The sequence below is a fragment of the Podarcis gaigeae genome (assembly GCF_964106915.1).
Source record: "Podarcis gaigeae genome assembly, chromosome: 3".
NCBI lineage: Eukaryota > Metazoa > Chordata > Lepidosauria > Squamata > Lacertidae > Podarcis > Podarcis gaigeae.
This window is the reverse complement of record NC_139680.1, coordinates 41,005,077-41,025,919: the sequence shown is the minus strand read 5'-3', so window position 1 is coordinate 41,025,919 and position 20,843 is coordinate 41,005,077. Positions and strand designations below refer to the sequence as shown.

At 42.0% G+C, this 20,843-nt stretch overlaps 1 protein-coding gene across 8 annotated transcripts in view; it reads right to left on the bottom strand.

Moving 5' to 3' along the window:
- Positions 1-20,843, bottom strand: part of DOP1A (DOP1 leucine zipper like protein A) — a 54,784-nt gene that overhangs the window by 28,087 nt on the left and 5,854 nt on the right. For 3 of the 8 annotated variants that reach the window (XM_083729666.1, XM_083729665.1, XM_083729664.1), the window contains exons 2-14: positions 16,641-16,831; positions 15,446-15,627; positions 14,051-14,221; positions 12,995-13,184; positions 11,171-11,269; positions 9,792-9,891; positions 7,543-7,652; positions 6,465-6,573; positions 5,386-5,506; positions 3,089-3,208; positions 2,451-2,565; positions 1,664-1,693; positions 245-475 (exon numbers count right to left, since the gene is read on the bottom strand). In XM_083729666.1, the coding sequence (XP_083585792.1) occupies positions 245-475; positions 1,664-1,693; positions 2,451-2,565; positions 3,089-3,208; positions 5,386-5,506; positions 6,465-6,573; positions 7,543-7,652; positions 9,792-9,891; positions 11,171-11,269; positions 12,995-13,184; positions 14,051-14,221; positions 15,446-15,627; positions 16,641-16,778 (1,716 nt within the window). In that variant the 5' untranslated portion in view covers positions 16,779-16,831. Of the gene's footprint in view, positions 1-244; positions 476-1,663; positions 1,694-2,450; positions 2,566-3,088; positions 3,209-5,385; positions 5,507-6,464; positions 6,574-7,542; positions 7,653-9,791; positions 9,892-11,170; positions 11,270-12,994; positions 13,185-14,050; positions 14,222-15,445; positions 15,628-16,640; positions 16,832-20,843 lie in introns of those variants that run through there. The other 5 variants (XM_083729669.1, XM_083729668.1, XM_083729667.1 and 2 more) reach the window with 4 other exon arrangements.

The following is a 20,843-nucleotide window of genomic DNA, read 5'->3' as shown; positions in this document are numbered from 1 at the left end:
GAAACAAACAAAAATATGCATGCATATTCCTAACTTATTAAGCCTTTCTGTGTTCCTGGTGCACATGGCACACGAAGCTATCTTTTTTCTAATATAAAGCCCGCAAGGTGCATATGTAGCTGCCAGTCCATTCTTGAAGTAGGCCACAGGTTTTAAAGCAACAGAATGGAAGTTAAGCTTATAGCAACCATTTCAAAAGTTGGAGCTGTTTATTTTTTAAAACGAAAAGTATTTTCTGGATTACCTTTCTTTCTTCCCATTCTTTGACGATGCTGTGCCTACTTGGAAACTGCAAGGCACCGTCAGTACCAGCGGACAACAGCGGAGGCTGAACTTTGCTAAGAATCTTTGAGCAGAGTTTCAAGGAATCCGCTAGCTCAGACAAGTGCAAAGTCTGCAGGTGGCTCGTCAAAGCAGAGATCATCCTGAGTAGCAGCTGAGGCAGATGTTCCGTTTGTATTTCAATATAGGTCTCCTAGCAACAAAATACAGTTAGAACTGGTACCAGTGGCTTCTGTAATTTATCCTTTCTACGGACTTTAGCTACAAGTTTCAATAGTTCTATTTTTATGAAATTTGAAAAAAAAGAAAGGAAATGAAGGCTTGGTTAAAAAGCAACAACTTTTAAACATGGGGTGCTGTTTGTCCACTAGCAGGGAGGACTGCCAGAGGCGCAACGGGGGCTTCTCCTTCCTCTCCTACTCCCTACAGCCTCCTGGCCACTCACCCAATCTGCTTTTGAGGGGTGGGAGACATCCTGGATCAGATGGCAGGGGGAGAATGGAGTGCTGCGAAAGGGAGGAGAAGAGGAAGGGGAAACTAGCTTGGCACAACACTGGTTATCACTCATGTTATACATATGAATTTATAATATTAAATCTTGATCACTTAACAAATTCAGTCACAGTATGCAAGGGAAAGTCATGCTGTGGGAAAATGGGTTTTATGGGGATGTTTAGAGAACCTCTGCTGCTATTTGCTAAATACAGACCTGTGTATATCTGTGTATCTATCTATCATGTGCATAGAAGCCAACTCTTAGGGGCCAGGGAGGCTTTGCCCCCCCCCAAAATATTTGAAGGGGCTGAGCCCCACCCAAGTTGATGGGCATTGCCATTCAAATGGTGTGCATGCATCATGTCATGTGATCAATTATGTGGGGCAGGGCATATCTGCCCCCCCTTTTTTATTCAAGTTGGCACCCCTAAGCATGCCTACTTATGTGTATTTATAAATGAACAGATTGCATGTATGTTCAAGAATGGAAGAGTAAGCAGCACAGTCTTTAAAATATTTCGGGAAGGATGGTTATTCTCCCTGCTGTTTAATCTACATTTGACACAGTTGTTATAACAGCAAAGAAAGCAATATCCGGGGAACTGCATTAAGCTGTAGTGATTTGCGGGCTTGGAAAACGTGATAAAACTCCCAAGAGAAGTGCAACTCGGTGTGTCTGATGAAAGTGAGAAACAAATGTTGCATTTATTGTGTAAAAAAACGGTTGTTTGAAAACACTCTAAAACTACAAACTGATAACAAATCCACAAAGGGCAATCAAATATTCACAATTCTTTCACATTTAATATTACCAAGATATATACTGTCAGAAACATGTAAACGGATCACTTTTAATCAAAAGAGGAAAGGAGTCTGAATGTCATACCTGACAAAGCACTCTCATACTTCTAGTAGGCTTTGAAATGAGAAAGCAAAGAGTTTGAAGACAAAGGAGAGATAACAGGAGGCAAAAAAACCAAAACATTTCTAAGAGCCTTCATTAAGATATACAATGTTGATAAGAGAAATATGATTGCGGCATGCATAAAAAACAACTGCTATCTAACAAGTTTAATGAAATCACAGCGCCACATATCCTGCTGTCAATTAGCATAGTAATAGACAAAGGAGGAGGGATGCAAGAGAAAGAAGTGGGGCTGAGCCCACAATCAAAAAATAAACAGATCTCTGTGTGATAAAATCTCATTCTTAAAATTAAGACCCTACTGCAAGGGGAATGTCTTCTCCTCAGGGGAGTCTTCCAGGGGCCACGTGACTGCGAGGGGCCCGAGGCCAGACGGAAAAGTGGGAAGAGCAATGTAGAAGAGTTTTAGCTCTGCAAGGTTGGCTGTCTCTAGACGCACCAAGACATCTCAGTCTATCATCCGTCTAGACAAGCAAGAGTCATCGGAGTTGAAGACATTTCAACCATGCAAACACAAGCAAGGAGGGGCATGGCCTGGGGAGAGTTGCAAGAGCCAGACAGAAAGGACTAGAGGGCTGCATTTGGCCCCCAAGGTTCCCCACCCAGGCCCTATCATATTACTTTTGAAGCATTGCCTGCCCACTTTGCTGGATTAAAGACCTCTTCCATGGCACCTGGAGGGTTACCTAGCTTAGAAAACCACAGAGTAGTGGGAGGAGAACCAAGTTGTGAGCAGTAGAAATCTTACCAAAGATACTATATCCAACAAAAAATCAACTAGTAGGCAGAAATTGGTAAGGGGGAGTTCAGCAGGTTCACTACCACCTCCAGGCACAGTCTGTAGTCGGGCATGCAGTGTCCTCCTATGAATTAAAAGCATAATTTATTCATTGTTAGCAGTGTGGCTGTGTAACTAGTAATATTAGCAGGATATTCGGCCCTGCCGAAATCACTGAACTGCAACTCCCATTAACTTCAGCCAGCCTGGCCAACTGTCAGGGATGATGGGAGTTGTTGTCTAGCGAAATCTGGAGGGCCACAGGTTCTACATCCATCAGATATATTAATTACCAGAGACAGATATGTAGCACCGCACATATCCTCAAAGTAATGATTTGCAACAGAATCAGTTCACACATTCAGCTGCAAGTCACCTGGCACTGAATCATAAGACAACACACATGCACATGGAAACTGACACCAAGAGTAAAGTAACAATCTATGTATAGAGAGATTCCTCTTTCTAAAAGATCTATACAGCACACTTTGACAACTTAGAATCACAGTATACAGTTTTTTTAAAAAAACATAAGTGTATCAACTCAATTGTGCTCCTCTACCAGGACACAACAGTATACAAAACATCTTCAGCGAAATATAACTTACCTACAACATTCTTCAAACCAACGGGCAATGTAATCCCACATATAGTAAGGCTCAAAAGAATTGAACAGAAGATTGGCAGTTTTAATCAGCTCTGCTGTTTTCTTATTTTCCCTCAGTTTGCTGAAATAAAAATGTAACAACAGTATTCAGAACAAAAGTACTTCTCCATTTGCAATCTTGCTCCAAGCCTACTTCCTGATTTCCCTCACAGCAGCCTCCCCCTTTGTTACTACATTTTCCCACCTTTATCCCCCTCTTGCAATCCTACTGCCTCTTTTATTTTTTTGCTATAGAGAGGCAAAAGCTCTGAATCCGGAATCGTTCAAAGCAGTAGACAAGCTGGAGCTGCTCTGAATGAGCTGCAGAGATAAGAGAGAAGCCCATCCATTGCAAGGTCTGTGTTACTGGCTACCAAGCAAGGAGAACCTCAATCTGCAGTGCAGAAGCCTTTGAGCACAAGTCTTTCTATGGCTAACTACAGGATAGTCTTTTTGAGCCGACATAACTACTGAATTGTGACCAGTATCAGGCTAGGCATTCACATCCACAGTAGAAAGAGAAAAAGGTCGTCTTCCTCCTCTGCGTTAACACTTTACTTGGGCTCCCTTTTCAATATTAAATCATCATCATCATAATCAGTTTCCACTGGCTTAGCATGTATTCTGAGAATTTCATGGATAGGAGGTGCTTACTGATTAATCACTAACGGGAAATATATATGTAAACTGGAAGGGGGGGAATTATGTTTGTTTTTGTACTTATTTTTACCATGTACTTTGTGTTTTTTATATTGTATTTTTATGTTATAAACCGCCCCGAGATGCAGAGCAGTATATAAATTTAATTAAAAATAAGAAACGAATTATATCCCAGTGTTGTCCTGTGGATAGCATGTTGGACTAGGACCTGGGAGGCTAGAGTTCAAATCTCCACTCAGCTGTAAAGTTTATGGGGAAGTAACCTTGAGTGTGTCACCATCTCTCAACCTAAATATCTCACAGGGCAGGTGCACAAATAAATTGGAGAGGGGAAGAAGCATGTATCCTGCCATGAGCTCCTTGCAGGGAAGGTGGGATATAAATGTAACAACAAATAAATATGCTACTTATAGCATGCACATTTTGTGAATGCTCTTCTTAAAAATACTGGCTCAGGTCAGGTATTTTAAAGGTAAAGGTACCCCTGACCATTAGGTCCAGTCGCGGAGGACTCTGGGGTTGCGCCAGCGTTTGTCTGCAGTTTCTGGCTCATGCGGCCAGCATGACCATGCTGCTTCTGGCAAAACCAGAGCAGCGCACAGAAATGCCGTTTACCTTACCGCCGGAGCGGTACCTATTATCTATTTGCACTGGCATGCTTTTGAACTGCTAGGTGGGCAGGAACTGGGATGGAGCAATGGGAGCTCACCCCGTTGTGGGCATTCAAACTGCCGACCCTCTGATCGGCAAGCCCTAGACTTTCAGTATCTGATCCAATCCCTGATCCGCATGACATAGCAAATTTATATTGCAACGTCCCACATTCTCAATATATCGTATTTTTCGCTCTATTGGACGCACTGGACCATAGGAGGGGGAGAACAGGATTTTTTTTCCCCTTGTTCTCCCCCTCTAAGTCAAGGTCCGTTCTGTGCGTTCAAGGTGCGTTCACCCGAAGCCTCCAGAGGCTTTGGGTTCCTTTCGACCTGCTCTTTGGGTCTGGCGGGGCGGGGGGGTGAGCACTGCTTTCCCCCCACCACCAGCCCCAAAGACCAGGTCAGGGAATAGCGGGAAGGCGGCGCTCCGCCTCCCCACTGTCCCCCGAGCTTGTGGGGCTGGCAGTGGGGAGAAGCGCTGCTTTCCCCACCACCAGCCTCCAAACCAGGTCGGGTTTGGAGGTTGCTATCCGCAAGCCTTGGGAGCCCAGCGGGAACTCCTGCCGGGCTCCCCAGGCTTGCGGATATCTGCCCGAAGCCCAGGGCGCGCTGCTCAGCACGCCCCAGGCTTCGGGATGAAGGCTGCTATCCGCAAGCTTTGGGAGCCTGGCGGGCACTCCCGCCAAGCTCCCAAGGCTTGCGGATAGCTTCCTGAAGCCTGGAGAGCGAGAGGGGTCGGTGCACACCAACGCCTCTCGCTCTCCAGGCTTCAGCAAAAGCCTGCATTCACTCCATTGGACGCACACACATTTCCCCTTCATTTTTGGAGGGGAAAAAGTGCGTCCTATAGAGCGAAAGATACGGTAATTTTGCATGAAAGGCTGCTGTTCAAGAAACTGGGCTGTAGGAAGGGATTTCTCTTTTTTCCTCTTGACATAGCCACCTGCTTAGCTGAGCATGGTCCTTGCGGAAGGAGGAGTCCACCTGCAGATCCAACTCTGCTTTGCATTGAGTATATAATGTCCTAAATACTTCAATCAGTACATCCTCTAATATTACAGGTCCTAAAAGGAACAAGAGGAAAAAAAATCAATTATATTAAGAATTCCACTGGCTAGTATCTGAATTCATTTTATCTGCAGTTATACCAATTGTACAATTCAATAATGCACAACGAAAGACACACAACTTTATCCATGCTTTCTATTTGGCTGAAACACGTTAAAAGCACACTGAAAACTGTCGGAAAGGATGACGCTGCTACCACTAATTTAAGAAGGAATGTGATCTCCTGGCACTGCCAGTACAACGTAGTAACTCGTTTTCTACGGCTGTGTTGATTTCATTAAAACTTAATATATGCATGCTGTCATTAAAGATTTAGGCTATGATCTTAACCTGAAAGACATCGTAGCAAGCTTGTTTTAAGACTGCGTCTGACCTTTCAACTGCAAGTGAAAAAGGCGAAGCGCATTTATTTCAAAAACTGTTGCTCAATTCATTCCCAGTGCCTGCTTTCTTTACACTGTCAGAATTGAGAAATTCTGGGCTTGCAATCTGACCTCAAACATGCCTGCTGACATATGTAGCAGCTACACTACAGTAACTCTTGTGTTATACTCTGCAATTCTGTTCAAGTGCAATTCTAACCACTTCTGAGGAGCATTTCTATCCCATCAAAGCAGCACCCTCTCTTTCTCCTGTGGTAATGCAACACTGCATTACCAAAACTCTGTGATAATGAGATATTGGGTGATTTTTAGAACAGAGTAAAGGAGGTACAGCTGCATGGATCACAGACTGCTGTTTTAACTGTTACTAAGTTTTATTATAGCTGTTCAGATAGGCATATGAGAGAAGTTCAAGGTTACTCTTTTACTTATGGTGCATGCCTCATTTCATCATATGAAGTACTTTAGAATGTCTGGGATGTTTGTTTGTTCTTTTGCCCTCTGTTACTACTATACGAACTGTTACTTATTTAACATACTTATTGGCATGCAAGGACATTCATATAGCTACCTAGCTCAGGTTTGTCCAGTAAACTGATAAGAATCCGAAAAGGCTTCAGATCCTGCGTCAATGTGCTCTCCTCTCCACACACGTTGATCTGCAAAATTCCCACCATTGCCTGTAAGAAACAACACATTAGAATCAAGAAGTGAGATAAGTGTTTAGACTACAGTGACCAAAGCACCAGTAAGAAACCATTCATGGTGCTACTACCAGAAACGCTAACCTAGTTCTACAAAACATTGCCCTCCTCCCCACTCTTCAGTGGGAGCAGCCCCTTGATCTAACTCCCTTTCATTCCCTGAAGAGGCTTTCAGTTTATGAAAGGGACATTCTGGATCCAGTCCACAGTCTTCTCTCAAGTGTATTCCTGGCGTGTGCCATTAAGATTAAGACAAGGTAAGGTCTGATCCACAACTATGGATCAGAAATTACTGGAAGTGTGAATGTACATTTGTCTGCCTGTCTGCCACATCTGGGTTCCCCATGCCATCATTTGAGCATCCTCTATCTAACCATTCTCCTCACCCTTCACAAAATCAAGTTAATTTTTGAAACAAATATGAATTACCAATGCATGTCAGAGCCAAAATTGCTATAAGGGAAAAAAATACCAGAAGACCAGGGGTGGGGGCGAAATACACTGAGTGTACTTAAAAGGACTTCTTCCTGTAATAACACTGCTTTGAATGATAATTGCTTGCATTTAAAAGTTATAATGCTACTGCTTTTAGAAGAAGAGTTGAAGATAACTTTCTGGTTCCTTGCATAGTCAACCAAACTGCTTGCTTCCCAAAAATGGTACTAGCTTTGAACAAAATGCTCCCCTAGTATTTGCAAATGTGTAGTCTACTCCCAGTCTCACATTTTGCATAACACAATAAATCCTTTCAATATGGGTCAAAAGGTGCCCCACAAAACAGGCTGGGCTTGGAGCCAGCTAATCAGGTGGCATGTTTGCCATTAGCAAGAGGAACCCCTATAGAAAGACTGGATAGCTAGTGATCTACCAAGCTGAACAGAGCCCACCAGCCATTTTTGAGAACCTACAAGGGACACACAAACAAGATATCGAAAGCATGACTACCTGAACTAGCATTTCCTTAGAGAAAGTATTGAAGTAGTATGTAGCATGTTCTTCAGGATTGCTATGCCTTGTGCTTCTAGGTCCTATAATGGCACCGTTATTATCAAAACCTTCAAGCAAAAGCAAAAGGAAAAAGCATATGGCAAATTAACACAGTGTTTAAATAAGTTGGTAAAGAAGAACGAACAGTGAGAAGAATGGCTTAGTTCTGATAACTTACCATTTTGCCGTCCAAATATTGTTGGCAAGAGGAAAGACCATTTTAAATTTAATTTAATAAAAGGCAACTGGTGACACAAAGAGCAAAACATCAAGCTACTTTCACTTCTACAGGAATTCCTGGCATTCTGGATGATGAATGCCACACTTAATTTTCCAGTGATGGGAGGAAATATAAATTTAGACTTTACAAGAATTCTACTATAGTCATGGCACTTTTGAATGTTTACATTGGTTCACATACATCATTTCATTCTAATAATTACAATCATCCTCTAAGGTAGGTCACTCTGCATTGCTGAGACGGAGAATGGCGGCATGCCTAAAGACTACTGGGCAAGCTCAGAGCTGGGCTGAGATTTCCACTAGGGAGATCCTGATTCACAGTTCAGTCTCTCAGGCTGCAATCCTAAACATACTAACTTCTGAGTAAACAAGCATAAGACTGCACTGTTAAGCATTACATCACATCAGTCTGTGACCAGTCTGCATCAAAGAAGTGGAAAATCTTGTTGTTAATAAAATGACAATCTGGCTTCTGTATGCATATTTGAATCTGAGTTTTATTATTATAAAGCTAAGAAAACATTACCTATGAAAACATGAAATAATGTGCATTTTATAGCTGATTTATATAGGCTATCCCAATTTGCACTGGATAGTATACGTGGCAAATTTATTACTTATATCCCAATGCATGGCTCAACGCTCTTCGATTGTATTCTCAGATAAAGTACATTACAACAGTCTAGCCTGGAGGTTACAAAGGCTGGTTATCATAGCAGTCAGGCTACCCTTTGCTAGATACAGTTGTCAACCGGGCCATAAAAGAGGCTCTGGAAAATCCAGGAGCAATGTTGAGTCCAGCAGCATGCCCAAACTCTACACACAAATTCTCCTTTCGGGGAAGCAGGACCCCAACTGGAACAGGAAAACCACGACTCCATTAACATCACCATCTTGTCTGCATTAAGTCTGACAAGGAGGAACAGAGCCAAGCACACTAATGAAGCCTCCTCATTCTCACAATTTTTGAACAGCCTCTCCAAGCAGTTACATCTAAATGAGGGGTTGTCAATGGGATACCCTCCAGAGGTTGTTGAACTACAACTCCCATCACCCCTGACCGATGAGCATGCCAGCTAGGGCAGGTGGAACAACTGGTCCAGGAACATGTGAAGGGTAGCATGTCAGCCATCTCTGATGTAGGTGATGAAAATGATGCCAAGACAATTCAGAAACCTGCAGAACCACACAAGGTAAATTCCAAGAGCTGGAGCAGCAGTTCCCCAGTACCAAGTTTTATTCTCTAATATGGCGACGCAGGTGGCACTGTGGGTTAAACCACAGAGCCTAGGGCTTGCCAATCGGAAGGTTGGCGGTTCCAATCCCTGCAACGGGGTGAGCTCCTGTTGCTCGGTCCCTGCTCCTGCCAACCTAGCAGTTCGAAAGCACGTCAAAGTGCAAGTAGATAAATAGGTACCGCTCCGGCAGGAAGGTAAACGGCGTTTCCGTGCGCTGCTCTGGTTCACCAGAAGCGGCTTAGTCATGCTGACCACATGACCCGGAAGCTGTACGCCGGCTCCCTCGGCCAATAAAGCGAGATGAGTGCAGCAACCCCAGAGTCGGCCACGACTGGACCTAACGGGCAGGGTTCCCTTTACCTTTATGGCAGAAATTTATACAGCATGTATGTATGTATGTATGTATGTATGTACGTATGTATGCATTTACCTAGCTGTGCTGGTGGAGATAAGCTGCTGGTTCAGTTACTGTTACTACTGATGTTTTAAATGGCATTTATAGGTGTGCACTTTAAAAAAAAAAATTTCGCTGCTTCAAAACTTCTTGTGAATTGAAAGGCAGATTATAAACTACAAATAAATTCAAAACATTCAAAATGTTTCGCAACAAACTTTAGTCCAAAATAAAACCGCACATACTAAAATGAAGGGGGGGGGGGGGGTTACAATGTTACAGTTACAATGAGGTACCAGCTGATTTTATAAAAATATAAATCCCGCACCTACCTAGAAGCCAGGCATAAAGCCTTCTATTGAGTGACATGTCTCTGCGCAGGACTACATGAAGAGATGCTGACAGAATTCTGATCATGTCTGGGCGCGTCGCCTAAAATTGGGAATGTTACATTTAAACAACAAACTGCAGCAGGTGTTACATTCAAGAGTTTTGTTGTATAGGAGGAAAAAATATTTTTATTCACATCCCAGTACCTGTGGATTCATGCAGGCTGAGATCTGGAATCTGACAAAAAAAATCTACGCTGCCTGTTTTTAATCAGCCCCTTCTAAGTGGCTTGTGCCTTTGCCGGCACCAGCAGAAAACAACCACATCTCTCCCTGCAGCCTATACCTAGTTTCAGGCGATTTAATCTGATGAAGTACACCAAAAGCAAACCCTAACATTTACATTGCAAAGATAATAAGATAATCACTAGAGAGAAAGAAATCATGTTTTCCCCTGAACAAACAACTTTAATGCAGAGTTAAATGCTGATCACTATATTGATCTAATATAAGCAAGAGAATGATCAAAGATATCAGAGGTAGTCTGGGCTGGCCAATCTATTTTTAAGACAAATAAATAGCTTATATTCACTTGCTTACCTTCACAACTTTGCTGACACAGAATGCAAACCAGCTAATTACCAAGTTTCAGTCAGTGCCAAGTAACGCTACTCATTTGCAAAAGTTGTATATTGCTATTTCAATAACGTATTCCTGAGAGTTGCTGATATAATGCATGAACTCAAATGGTCTGCTCTGGTCATCTCGTCTCAAATTCAGAGCTCTGATATACATTTCCATCTGTGTGTGCAACTACCACACACATTACGTTACACACAGTAACAATGGTCTTAAAAAATGCAGTTATTTGAACTAAGACATAAATTTCCAAATACAGCATTTCTTTCGCTTTCAAAGGCGACGAAAAAAACTTGATCAAAGAACAAAACTTTTCCTATGTTGTTATTTTAATACCAGGAAACATGATTAAATACCACAAGGGCCAAAATCATCTAGCAAAATCATGGCAGCAAAAAAAGCACTACCACCACCACAACACACAGTCTTTTTAGCCTCTCCTATCCAGCGGCCTCCTATGATGGCTGAAAAGCCACTAACCAAATCCAGGGGTACTTTCAGGACTCCTTGCAGCATTAGGGATTGCCACCAGAAAGAAAAACTGTCATTGTATGCATGAAGGGAACCCTCTGGAGTGAGTATTTAAGAGATCTTTTGCCTGGAGAGTTAATCTCTTACACCAGAACATGTTATTATTCAAATCTTGGGGAGTCTTTTAAGAAATGTTGGTTGAAGACTGAACCATGGGTAATACGTATATGCAACAGAGTGATTTGCAGAATACTCATTCAGCAGTGTTTTACCTGACTCATGTGGAATGGAAAACAGAAAAGTATCAGGTCCAGTGTGCTTCTCTGTACTAGTACACTGGAATCCTGCACTGAGGTGCTTACTGCTTCCACCTGAAATAAAATTACCATTAGTATAGGCATAATCAGCAATGCTGGGGTTTTTTATACATATGCACACAAGCATCACAGACTTCTTTAACCAGTTAGGATGATTCTCTCCCTAAGCACAGCAGCATAAGCATGACTGTGCCCTCCTTCCCTCCACAGAATCTGGACATTGGCTTTTACACATGTTCATCCTATGTCTGAATGCCCCGTAGTCTTGGAGGGAAGGAAGAGGCACACCAAGCAAGCAAGCAAGCAAGCAAGCAAGCAAGCAAGCAAGCAAGCAAAGGAGACACAATGCTCAAAGATTGTGAACTTATCTCTGAGGAATCTGACCTGATCTGAGTCAATATCAAGCAACATGGAAAGAACGTTAAGTAATGTAGGGTTTGTAGGAATAAAATTACGAAAACACTTGAAAAATAATAGATAATATCAGATACTCAGTCCTATAATACCATGGCATCTCACAGAGTACAGTGGTGCCTCGCAAGACGAAATTAATTCGTTCCGCAAGTTTTTTCTTCTTGCGAGTTTTTCGTCTTGCGAAGCACGGTTTCCCATAGGAATGCATTGAAAATCAATTAATGCGTTCCTATGGAGACCGCTTGCCAGGCTGGCGGTGCGGAGAAGGGCTTTTCTCCCCACCGCAAGCCTTCAGCACAGGTACGGGAACAGAGGGGAAGGCGCACAGCGCCTCTCCTCTGTTCCCGGGGCTTGCGGTGGGAGGAGGGTTTTTCCTCCCCACCGCCAACATTCAGAACAGCATTCTGAAAGTTGACGGTGGGAAGGAAAACCCTCCTCCCACCGCACGTCTTCAGGACAGCCATCCGAAGGCTGGCGCGGGGAGAAGGTCTCTCCGCCCCACCGCCAGCCTTCGGAGGAGCCTTCCGAAGCCTGGCGGGGGGAGAAGGGCTCTCCGCCCCACCGCGAGCCTTCGAAGCAGCCTTCCGAAGCCTGGCGGGGGGAGGAGGTCTCTCCGCCCCACCGCCAGCCTTCGGAGGAGGTCCGAGGACAGTGGGGAAGACGCGCCCCGCTGTCCCGGAGATTTCCCTATGGGCTTTCGTCTTGCGAAGGAAGCCCATAGGGAAATTCGTTTTGCGAAGCGCCTCCAAAACGGAAAACCCTTTCGTCTAGCGGGTTTTCCGTCTTGCGAGGCGTTCGTCTTGCGGGGCACCACTGTAAATACCAGAAAATGTAACTATTTCTCCACATAAACCCGGTACTCCAAATTTAAACACATTTTAGATATACTTGGCCATAGCTAGGCTGTGAAAAAAATATTGAATGCTATTTTAGGAAACAAAACACAGACCTTCAGAAACAAGATTTTAAAAATGTTGATCTCATAAGCGCTAAGTGACTTAAAAAGTATCAAGGATTACTTGGCTTTTCAAGCAAAGTTCTCCAGCCAACGTTAAGCTCTTTTAAGTCCTACCAATTTCAATGGGAAATGCTTAATCCTCTCTCTGTGCCTTTAAAATGTGCTTAACTTTAAAGCAGGCTCGTTGGTTTGGTCTGATGGACAAAGACATGCCATACTTTGAAAGTATTCTCATCATTTATATCAGCATTTTTAAAATACTTCTAACATGCAGATTTTTTGCAAGTTCATCTGCTGCTAGAAGGTAAACAGGATGCATTTTCTTACACAATAGCTATTTCAAAAGGTGATGAAGATAATGAACTGGGGCTGGGCTATTCCATAAATGAAACTTTACCGACTCTTACCATCAGTTCAATGTCACTGCCTATTATATAAAGCTGGTCTTCCATTGAAAGCTTCCTGTTTAGATGGGAGAGGACATAAGTAATGCCAGGCAACCGAACAGCAGGACTAGTGAGAAGACTACCCCAGAGTGCACTGTAGAAAGCTGATTGGTCCACTGCGGCCGCTACCTTCTCCAGCAGAGTGTTGGTTCTGTGGCATGAGCAACAAGAGTGTGTGGAAGTAAAACAGGAAATAAATAAATCCGGAAGGCTCAGAAATCTGGGTTGATATACCTGACTTACCTCAATTAAAACAGAAGGCCATTAAAAGAAAAAAACACACCAGCTTGGTCGTAGTTATACCTGCCACATTATATTTAAATTTCTTTCTTGGTGGTTTTAAATTGTTTTCACTGACTTACCCTTTCAACTTCCTTTTTACCAATACCCTCATTTTATAAAGGCTCTTTCTTTTGAAGTCAAATGTAACTTCAGATGTGTTTGATTCTCTTGGCAACTGTCCACTCACATATATGTTGAAGGTGATAACACTATGGTCACTTTACCTAGCAGTTCAACAATGGTTACATCTCAAACTGGGTCCCAGGAACAACTGACGATAAAGTACAGGGTTGCCATTCCTTTCACCTGTTCTATAACAGACTGTTCTAAGGCAGTTCTTTAGCGTATCTAGAAATTTTACCTCTTTATTATGACTGGAACATGGACATGAGGGCAACTGAAGTCACCAATTACTATAGAACTTCCTCTTTTGGATGCTTCCTTGATTTCATTCTCCACCTCAGGGGATGACAAAACATCCCCAGTGCTAACATATTCTTAGGGGTCCAATACAGCAATTCTGTGGCAGAGTCTGGAGAGTCTGTGCTTTGAGAATGCCTAGTTTCTTGGACTATATACTATTTTGTGTACAGAGTGCCGCCACCACCTCCACCTCTTCTCTGCCCTACCTATAGAGTTTGCGTCGAGGGACAACCAGTTAAGATTAGCATCTTAGAAATTTTCACAGTGCAGAAGATTTTATAACAGTGGTATTACATTGGCCCATTGCCTTACCTCTCATAATACTCTGAACCTTCCTCCAAGCCAGGAAGTATCCCAGTTAACAATCCTTGCAAGCCCGGTTTCAACGTTTTGCCCAAAGGAAGGTAATAAACTTCATACAGACTGAGTAATGCTGGTTTGACAGACATAGCAGCATTGGCAAGAAGAGGGAAAAGCCCAGAACTGTTTTGGAAAAAACCAGAGAGATACAAAAGGGTACTGAGAGGCTGGACTGGTTTATATGGATAATTTTCAACATATGAGGATAACCAACTAACAAAGAGAAAGGCTGCTTAATCTATACATTCTCCGGATCCATCTCAGAGACTAGTATGTTTTCCTGCAAACATCACCATTTCCCAAGAGTTCTTATCCAACAGAGAGGCTTGTTTTGAATGAGACACTATACATTGAGTAATGGAATATGTGTCACATTTGTAGAGATTATCCAGTGAAACATGAAAATGCAAAGCTACAGTTTAAAAACATAGCTAAAAAGCTGAAAACCATTCATGCCTTTATGAATAAGCATGCTATTGCCACTCCATTCAAATTGAGCATCTTTACTCCTGAATTCAATCCTTGCCCTCCACATTCTGGTTATACTGGGATTCAGTGCTTCTGCCCTCTAAGAGGGCACTGACAAAGCGAAAGTGCAATACAAACAAGAAATGTTTTAGAAACATATGCTCAGAGTAGATATGTATCTCCTTTCATGCCCATCTTATTTGGTAACCAGATCCTCATAATCAATAGATAAGAGGTTTCAAAGACTTCCGGTTATGTCCATCGCATGATTTTCATTTTATTATCACCTATGTGTGTACGTGTTTCTGTGTGTTCAGCAAAGCCTTTATTATTCTACTCCTCTAAAATGATTCCAAATTGGATAATATATTGATAGCCTACGAATTTGTCTACAACTATGTCACACACCTCAACAAATAGCTTTGCTTCTTATCATTTATACTACCAAACATAATGTAGCTTTCTCTGTTTTTGTTTCATATCTCCTGAATGGACAAAACAATCCTAAATGGACCTGGATAGCAGAGAGGTGGAGCCATTGTCACATCCAAAGCCCTGCCACTTGTACTAGCCAGGATGGAAGGTGGTGGTGGTTTTTTCCTTCATATTTGCCACGCCAACTCCAAGTTATCACAGCAGAGGCACCCACAGCTGGCTATGTCCTGTCCCTAATCAGGAAATTAGGTATACACTGAAAGTTAATTTGCCTTTAATTTTCTACCGTAACATTAGCAGCAGCTCACACTGTTAAATTTATCTACATTCTGACCCAAGTGAATTGTACTTCAGGATTTATACTGTTGACTTATTCAAATAAAAACAATTCTTGATTACAGCAAGCTAACGCTCAGAATACAATATAAAGGTCATTCTTTTTACCTGTATAGGAAAAGATCTTTGGCCAGACGCTTGGGCCCAATGATTTTGAAGATGATCTCATACGTCTCAAGGGCCTTCCGGTGGACCCCGCCTGGCAAGGCAGGGTGAAGGCATTGGGCAAGGCGCTTGCCTATGGTCAGCTTTTTTGGGACTACTTGGTACTTTGCATTGTTTTGAAGAACCTGACAGAAAACATTGCAAGACATTCGAAACCCAATTTCTCTCAGACAGCAGTTTACAGAACTGATCAATTTGAAAGTTTCTGAATCCGTTCCACTTGGCAGAACGTGATGCATTAGGAAAACCACCTCTCATGCAGATTCCCAAACTTCTGATGTAACAAACTGACCTGCTTTATTAACTTGCTGCCTTATCTACATTACAAAATTCACTCACAGGAAGTCACAGCAGGTTGGATCCGTGTGGCCCATTCAACACTGCTGGGCTCCAATTCCCATCATCCCTGACTGCTGTCCAGGCTGGATGGGGATGATGGGAGTTGAAGTCCAACAACATGAGACGGCCACAAGTTCCCCATTCAAAAGTTAAAGGCTCCTTTATTTTTCAGGCAATTAAGGTGTGTTTTATCGGTCAAAGCAAGCACACACCTCGTATGGCATAAACTAACACTTCAGTTATTTAAATCAGTAGGCATGCAACACTTCTAGGGAGTGATGAAGAATCTTGATTTACATACATTCAATTTTATTATTGTTTATTAATATATGTACCAAAGTGCTTCCTCTAGTAAGAGAAAATGCTCCGTTTTAAAAGGAACATTTCCCCCCTCCACAGAATAAGGTTCTTAGAATGTGCACTCCTTGTACCAGTCGCCAGACAGATGTAACAACAGTGACTTTTTAAAAACTGTGGCAAGTGTCAATCTCCTGACATCATTATGACAGGGTGTTCCACCCTCCTTCCCTTCATAATAACTCATCCCATAACCTTTATCTGGTGTGTAGCCTAGGAGAAAGTATCCGCCAAGCAGAAGAGTTTGGCATTTCAGAATTCTGACACCCACTACAGTAAGTAATAACCTGATAATTAAAATGATCTCCCAGTCCACTCCTTTTTTAAATAGTTTGGCAGGGGAAATCTAGATTCCAAATGCTTTATACTGTACTTAATTATTTCAATTCCCCCCTCAAAACTTTGCATGCATTTCACCCAATCCTTCTAAATCTTCTCATACCTTGTTAAGCTTTCCAAGGGATGAGATTAAATCAGCCCATTCACTGGAGTACTCAAAGCTTTTTAGGGCCTTGTCGACAGCTGCTACATAGTTCCTGTACTTGGAATCACCCAGTAGCTCCAGCTCCTCCGCATTCATCCTCCCGCAGAGTCCCACTAGAGACCAGATTGTAATTCATGTAAAGTTGTGAGCTGAAAAAGATGGAGCAACATGATTTCCCTAATCCATAACTTTTTACTGTTGCATTCAGACAGTTAAGCAAATATATATGGTCATGATATGGTAACATGAAGTCTGTAAAAAAATACTATCAAATTTCTGTTTTTGAGAAAGAAACTAGTGAAGCTCATTTTGTTTTTAAAGAAATCTGGTGAGCTCATAAATAGTGATCCAATACGCCAAGTGGATAAACAGTCTGAATTTTATGTGAAGAGAATCTCATTAATTTTATACAATTTTAAGGCACAATTTGCGATTCATCTTTGGGGCTTGCTGTACTTGACAAATCTCTTCCTTCAGCAGTTCCAGGCAGACAACCTGAAAAGGAAGGAAGCTCCTGAAGCCTCTAATAGGCAACTGAAAGTGGATTGGGCACCGCTTTTAGCTTGATGGGTCGCAAGTTGTGGAAACGTGCACTAAATCAAACTCCCAAGCTCACGTTGCTAACTCAACCAATCAAATCTTTTCTCTTTCTCCAGCTCCTGGCATAAAACCCCTTTCAAATTTATAAAACAAGTTAGATGCTGCAAATGTTTTCCTTTGCTTTTCCACCAAAGCTGCAACCAACTAAAGAGGGGAAAAAGAACACTTCCAAAACAGATGTTGCAAAAACTAATTTTACACCTTGGTAATAATATTCAGATTTAGCATTTGGAAAGTGTGAAACAGATTTAATTATGTAGCTATGAAGAACAAAAAGGTCACATACATATCCTAAAACACATGAGACCCCAAATCTTCATTTGGCAATGCTAAAGATGAGTTCATGAGGTCAAGGAAACTCTAAGATGCAATAAAACATCCTGAATCACACTTAGCTGATAAAAGCTTTTTAATTTTGAACTATGCTCCCTCAGAGGCCTCTCAGGTGCATGCAGGGCCTCCTCCCCCCACCTGAAATTCAGCTCGATAAAGCACTCGACTGCAGCCAAACAAACAGCGTATGTTTCAGTAGAATGCTTGGTGGCAAGTGTGTGTGTGGCTTCACTGGTTTGCAACTGTGCCCCCAGGCCAACAAAGGTCAAAGACTCCTGGCTTACATTATTTCCATCCAAGGGCATTCAGAATTTGGGCACTGCAGCAACTAGCTCAATCAACACTGTGGAATCTTTCTCAATACTTGCTATTCCCTTCCACCCTGAACTGTAATTTTATAGTTATTGGGGGCAGGGAAGTGGGCATAAACATATTGCTCCTACCCACAATTGTCTCTTTCTCACACATACAGTGACGGATTGGCCACCTATTATCACAAGCAATGGGCATTTTTTTAGCTATAACACAAAACGGTCCCTAAGCAAGGTACTCTACTCCCACTCTCCAGGAACGAATGCAGGTATTTACTTATATGGGAGAAAATTCTGAGACTTTGTTAGCCTGGGCAGTGAACCCGATCTTTAGAAACTGGGAACACCCCAGAATGTAAAGCAGGTTTTGCCATCTCTACTGCACCTTGAAAATGGCGGGCAGTTGTAGATTATGTCAGGGCAGACAAAAGGAAGTATTTTTTCCCCACACTGTGTGTAATTAATTTATGGAATTTGCTGCCACAAGGTGATGCAATTATCATTGGCTTTGATGGCTTTAAAAGGGGATTAGACAAATTCATGGACCAATATGGACTTCCTGTGCTCAAAGATAGCATGTCACTCCTTAGTCCTTCAGAACATCATCTTTAAAGAAAGGAACTTTAATAATCTTCAAAAAAACGAAATCATAAACAGAAGTATCTAGTGCAGAAACTGGTCTTCCAACTTTCCTTTCAGTAGCTACAAAAAAAACCATTCAGCAAATGAAAGGTGTTATGTGGAGAAAGTTACTTTATCACACCTATGAGAATACAAAATAGAGAGGATTAAAAATAACAATGGTTCTTGCACTTTTTAAAATTTTATATACGGAAGATTAACTACATGGTATTATCCTCTTCATGGGTTGCCAGCTGGGGAAAAATGATTTCACTGTTACTTTACCAAAGACCTTGGAAAATTAATTTTTCTGCTTGTCATTTCAAAGCCTACACTGGAAAAATCAGTTTTCTTTCTGTAAAGAACATTCCACTGACCTTAAGACCTATGTCTGATCAAGCAGCAGGAAACAAAGTTTGGTACCCTTGATGCAGAACTAAAGAAAAAAGCTTCACAATACAAAATTTTGTTGTTTCAGTAAATGCGACATTGGACAGAGAGAAAACTAAGGAGAACACAGATGCATTGCATTCCCCCCCTAGCAAGGTAATGGTAATAGCTTTGAGGCTGCACAAATGGGCTGCCTGCTCCAAGTCAGTAGCATAACCCAATAAGCAAATGTTGAACTCTTGCCCTTGCCATGTCTGTCCCATAATCCATACATAGGAGCTAATCACTGGCCCATTTTAAGCTGTAGCATGACTGATGCTGTGAGCATTAGGGCTCATATAGCACATTCATTCCGTGGAAGTCATTAAACAAAACGTTCCTGCTTTTGTCCTTTGGGGGATCTTTCCCATTACTCACATTTCCTTAAAGCTTAGCAATATAGGCCTGCATCCAGTCTTAGTCATACTTAGAGAAGACCCACTGAAATCAATGGGGCTTCAATCAGTGACAAACTTAAGTTCAGGGATTTCAGTGTGCCGACTGTAAGCACAACTATCATTGCAAACCTAAGCCTACTACCTGGAAGGAAGCCCTACTGAATTCAACAGAATCTACAACTAATCTGATATGGTCAGGTTGTGCTTCAAGTCTGGATTCAAACCCATGTTTCTTAAAAATTAATGTTCCTTACTAAGGTTCTATATCGGTTCTATATCTTCTGTTAGACTCATGATCCAATGAAAGACTGGCTATTCACACCATGAAGGAAATGAACTTTATATGGACTTTGTGTATGGACGATTGCATTTATATGGACTGCTGCACATAATGTGGGAATGGATATTTTTTGGGTCTGTCCATTTGACACTTATAGGATTAATTTGTGATCCTTGCTCTGCCCTGGGACTCACTTGGGAAGAGGGAACTCCACTGTGTATATGAGAGCTGGCATGTCCCTTGTCTCAAGGGCTCTATGGCTTCCTGTAGCCTGCAGGACAGAGCTTATGACTCGCAGGGCAGGTAGACAAAGTATTTATCTAGCCTGGAGGCAGACAGTTCAAGGAGGAACTCACAACATCAAAAGACTGTGAGACAAAAGGTGGCAAAGAAATGTATACTGGGATTGCACAGGGGGCAACAGAAGAGTGTTGAGAGTTGGCTCTAGGATACATAATTAGACAGAGGGAGAAAGGATCATGTTTAACCCTTGTTTGTTTGTTCATTTGCTCTACTGGGGAAATTGTTGGTTTTCTCTAACTTTTACATATACCATTTCTTAAAAATATTTCCCCCCCCCATCTTTGTATACTTTTTACCTTGCTCATAAACCTGTTGTGGCCTTTTATTTTAACACCCCCACACCTAGAAGCCATACATTAAGAAGCTTCAGGCGGACCCAAGGAAGGTTTGTAGGCTGATTAATAAAGGGCAGTCAGGTAGAACTACAGTAATTCCCCTTTATCTAGTGGCAGCAAGCTTTTTAAAGGGGAAGTGCTGGCTGAGCAGAAGGGTACACTCTGTGTTAGCGGCCAGGTCTCTTCCTTCAGACAACATGGGGGGCGGGGCATGGTAGTTAGGAAGTGGCCCATCACAAAACCCATATATCCAGTTGTGCAAGAAATTGTCAACTGTCTACCTTTCAGGCAAAATGTTGTCAATTCTAGTTACAGTGTTTATGTACAAATTCTTATTACCTAATACTATGATTATCATTTTTATAATTCTATTTCTATTGTGTTGTTGAATATTTCACAGTCATAGTTTTATTCCTGTTGTAAATCATATTGAAGCAGATAAATAAATGTGTATCCACACACTGGCGAGTATTTTGTAAAGCTACAAACTTTCCTGGAAGTCTTATACCCTGGAAACGAAAGAGCCAAAAATATATGTTAAAAAGCAGGCA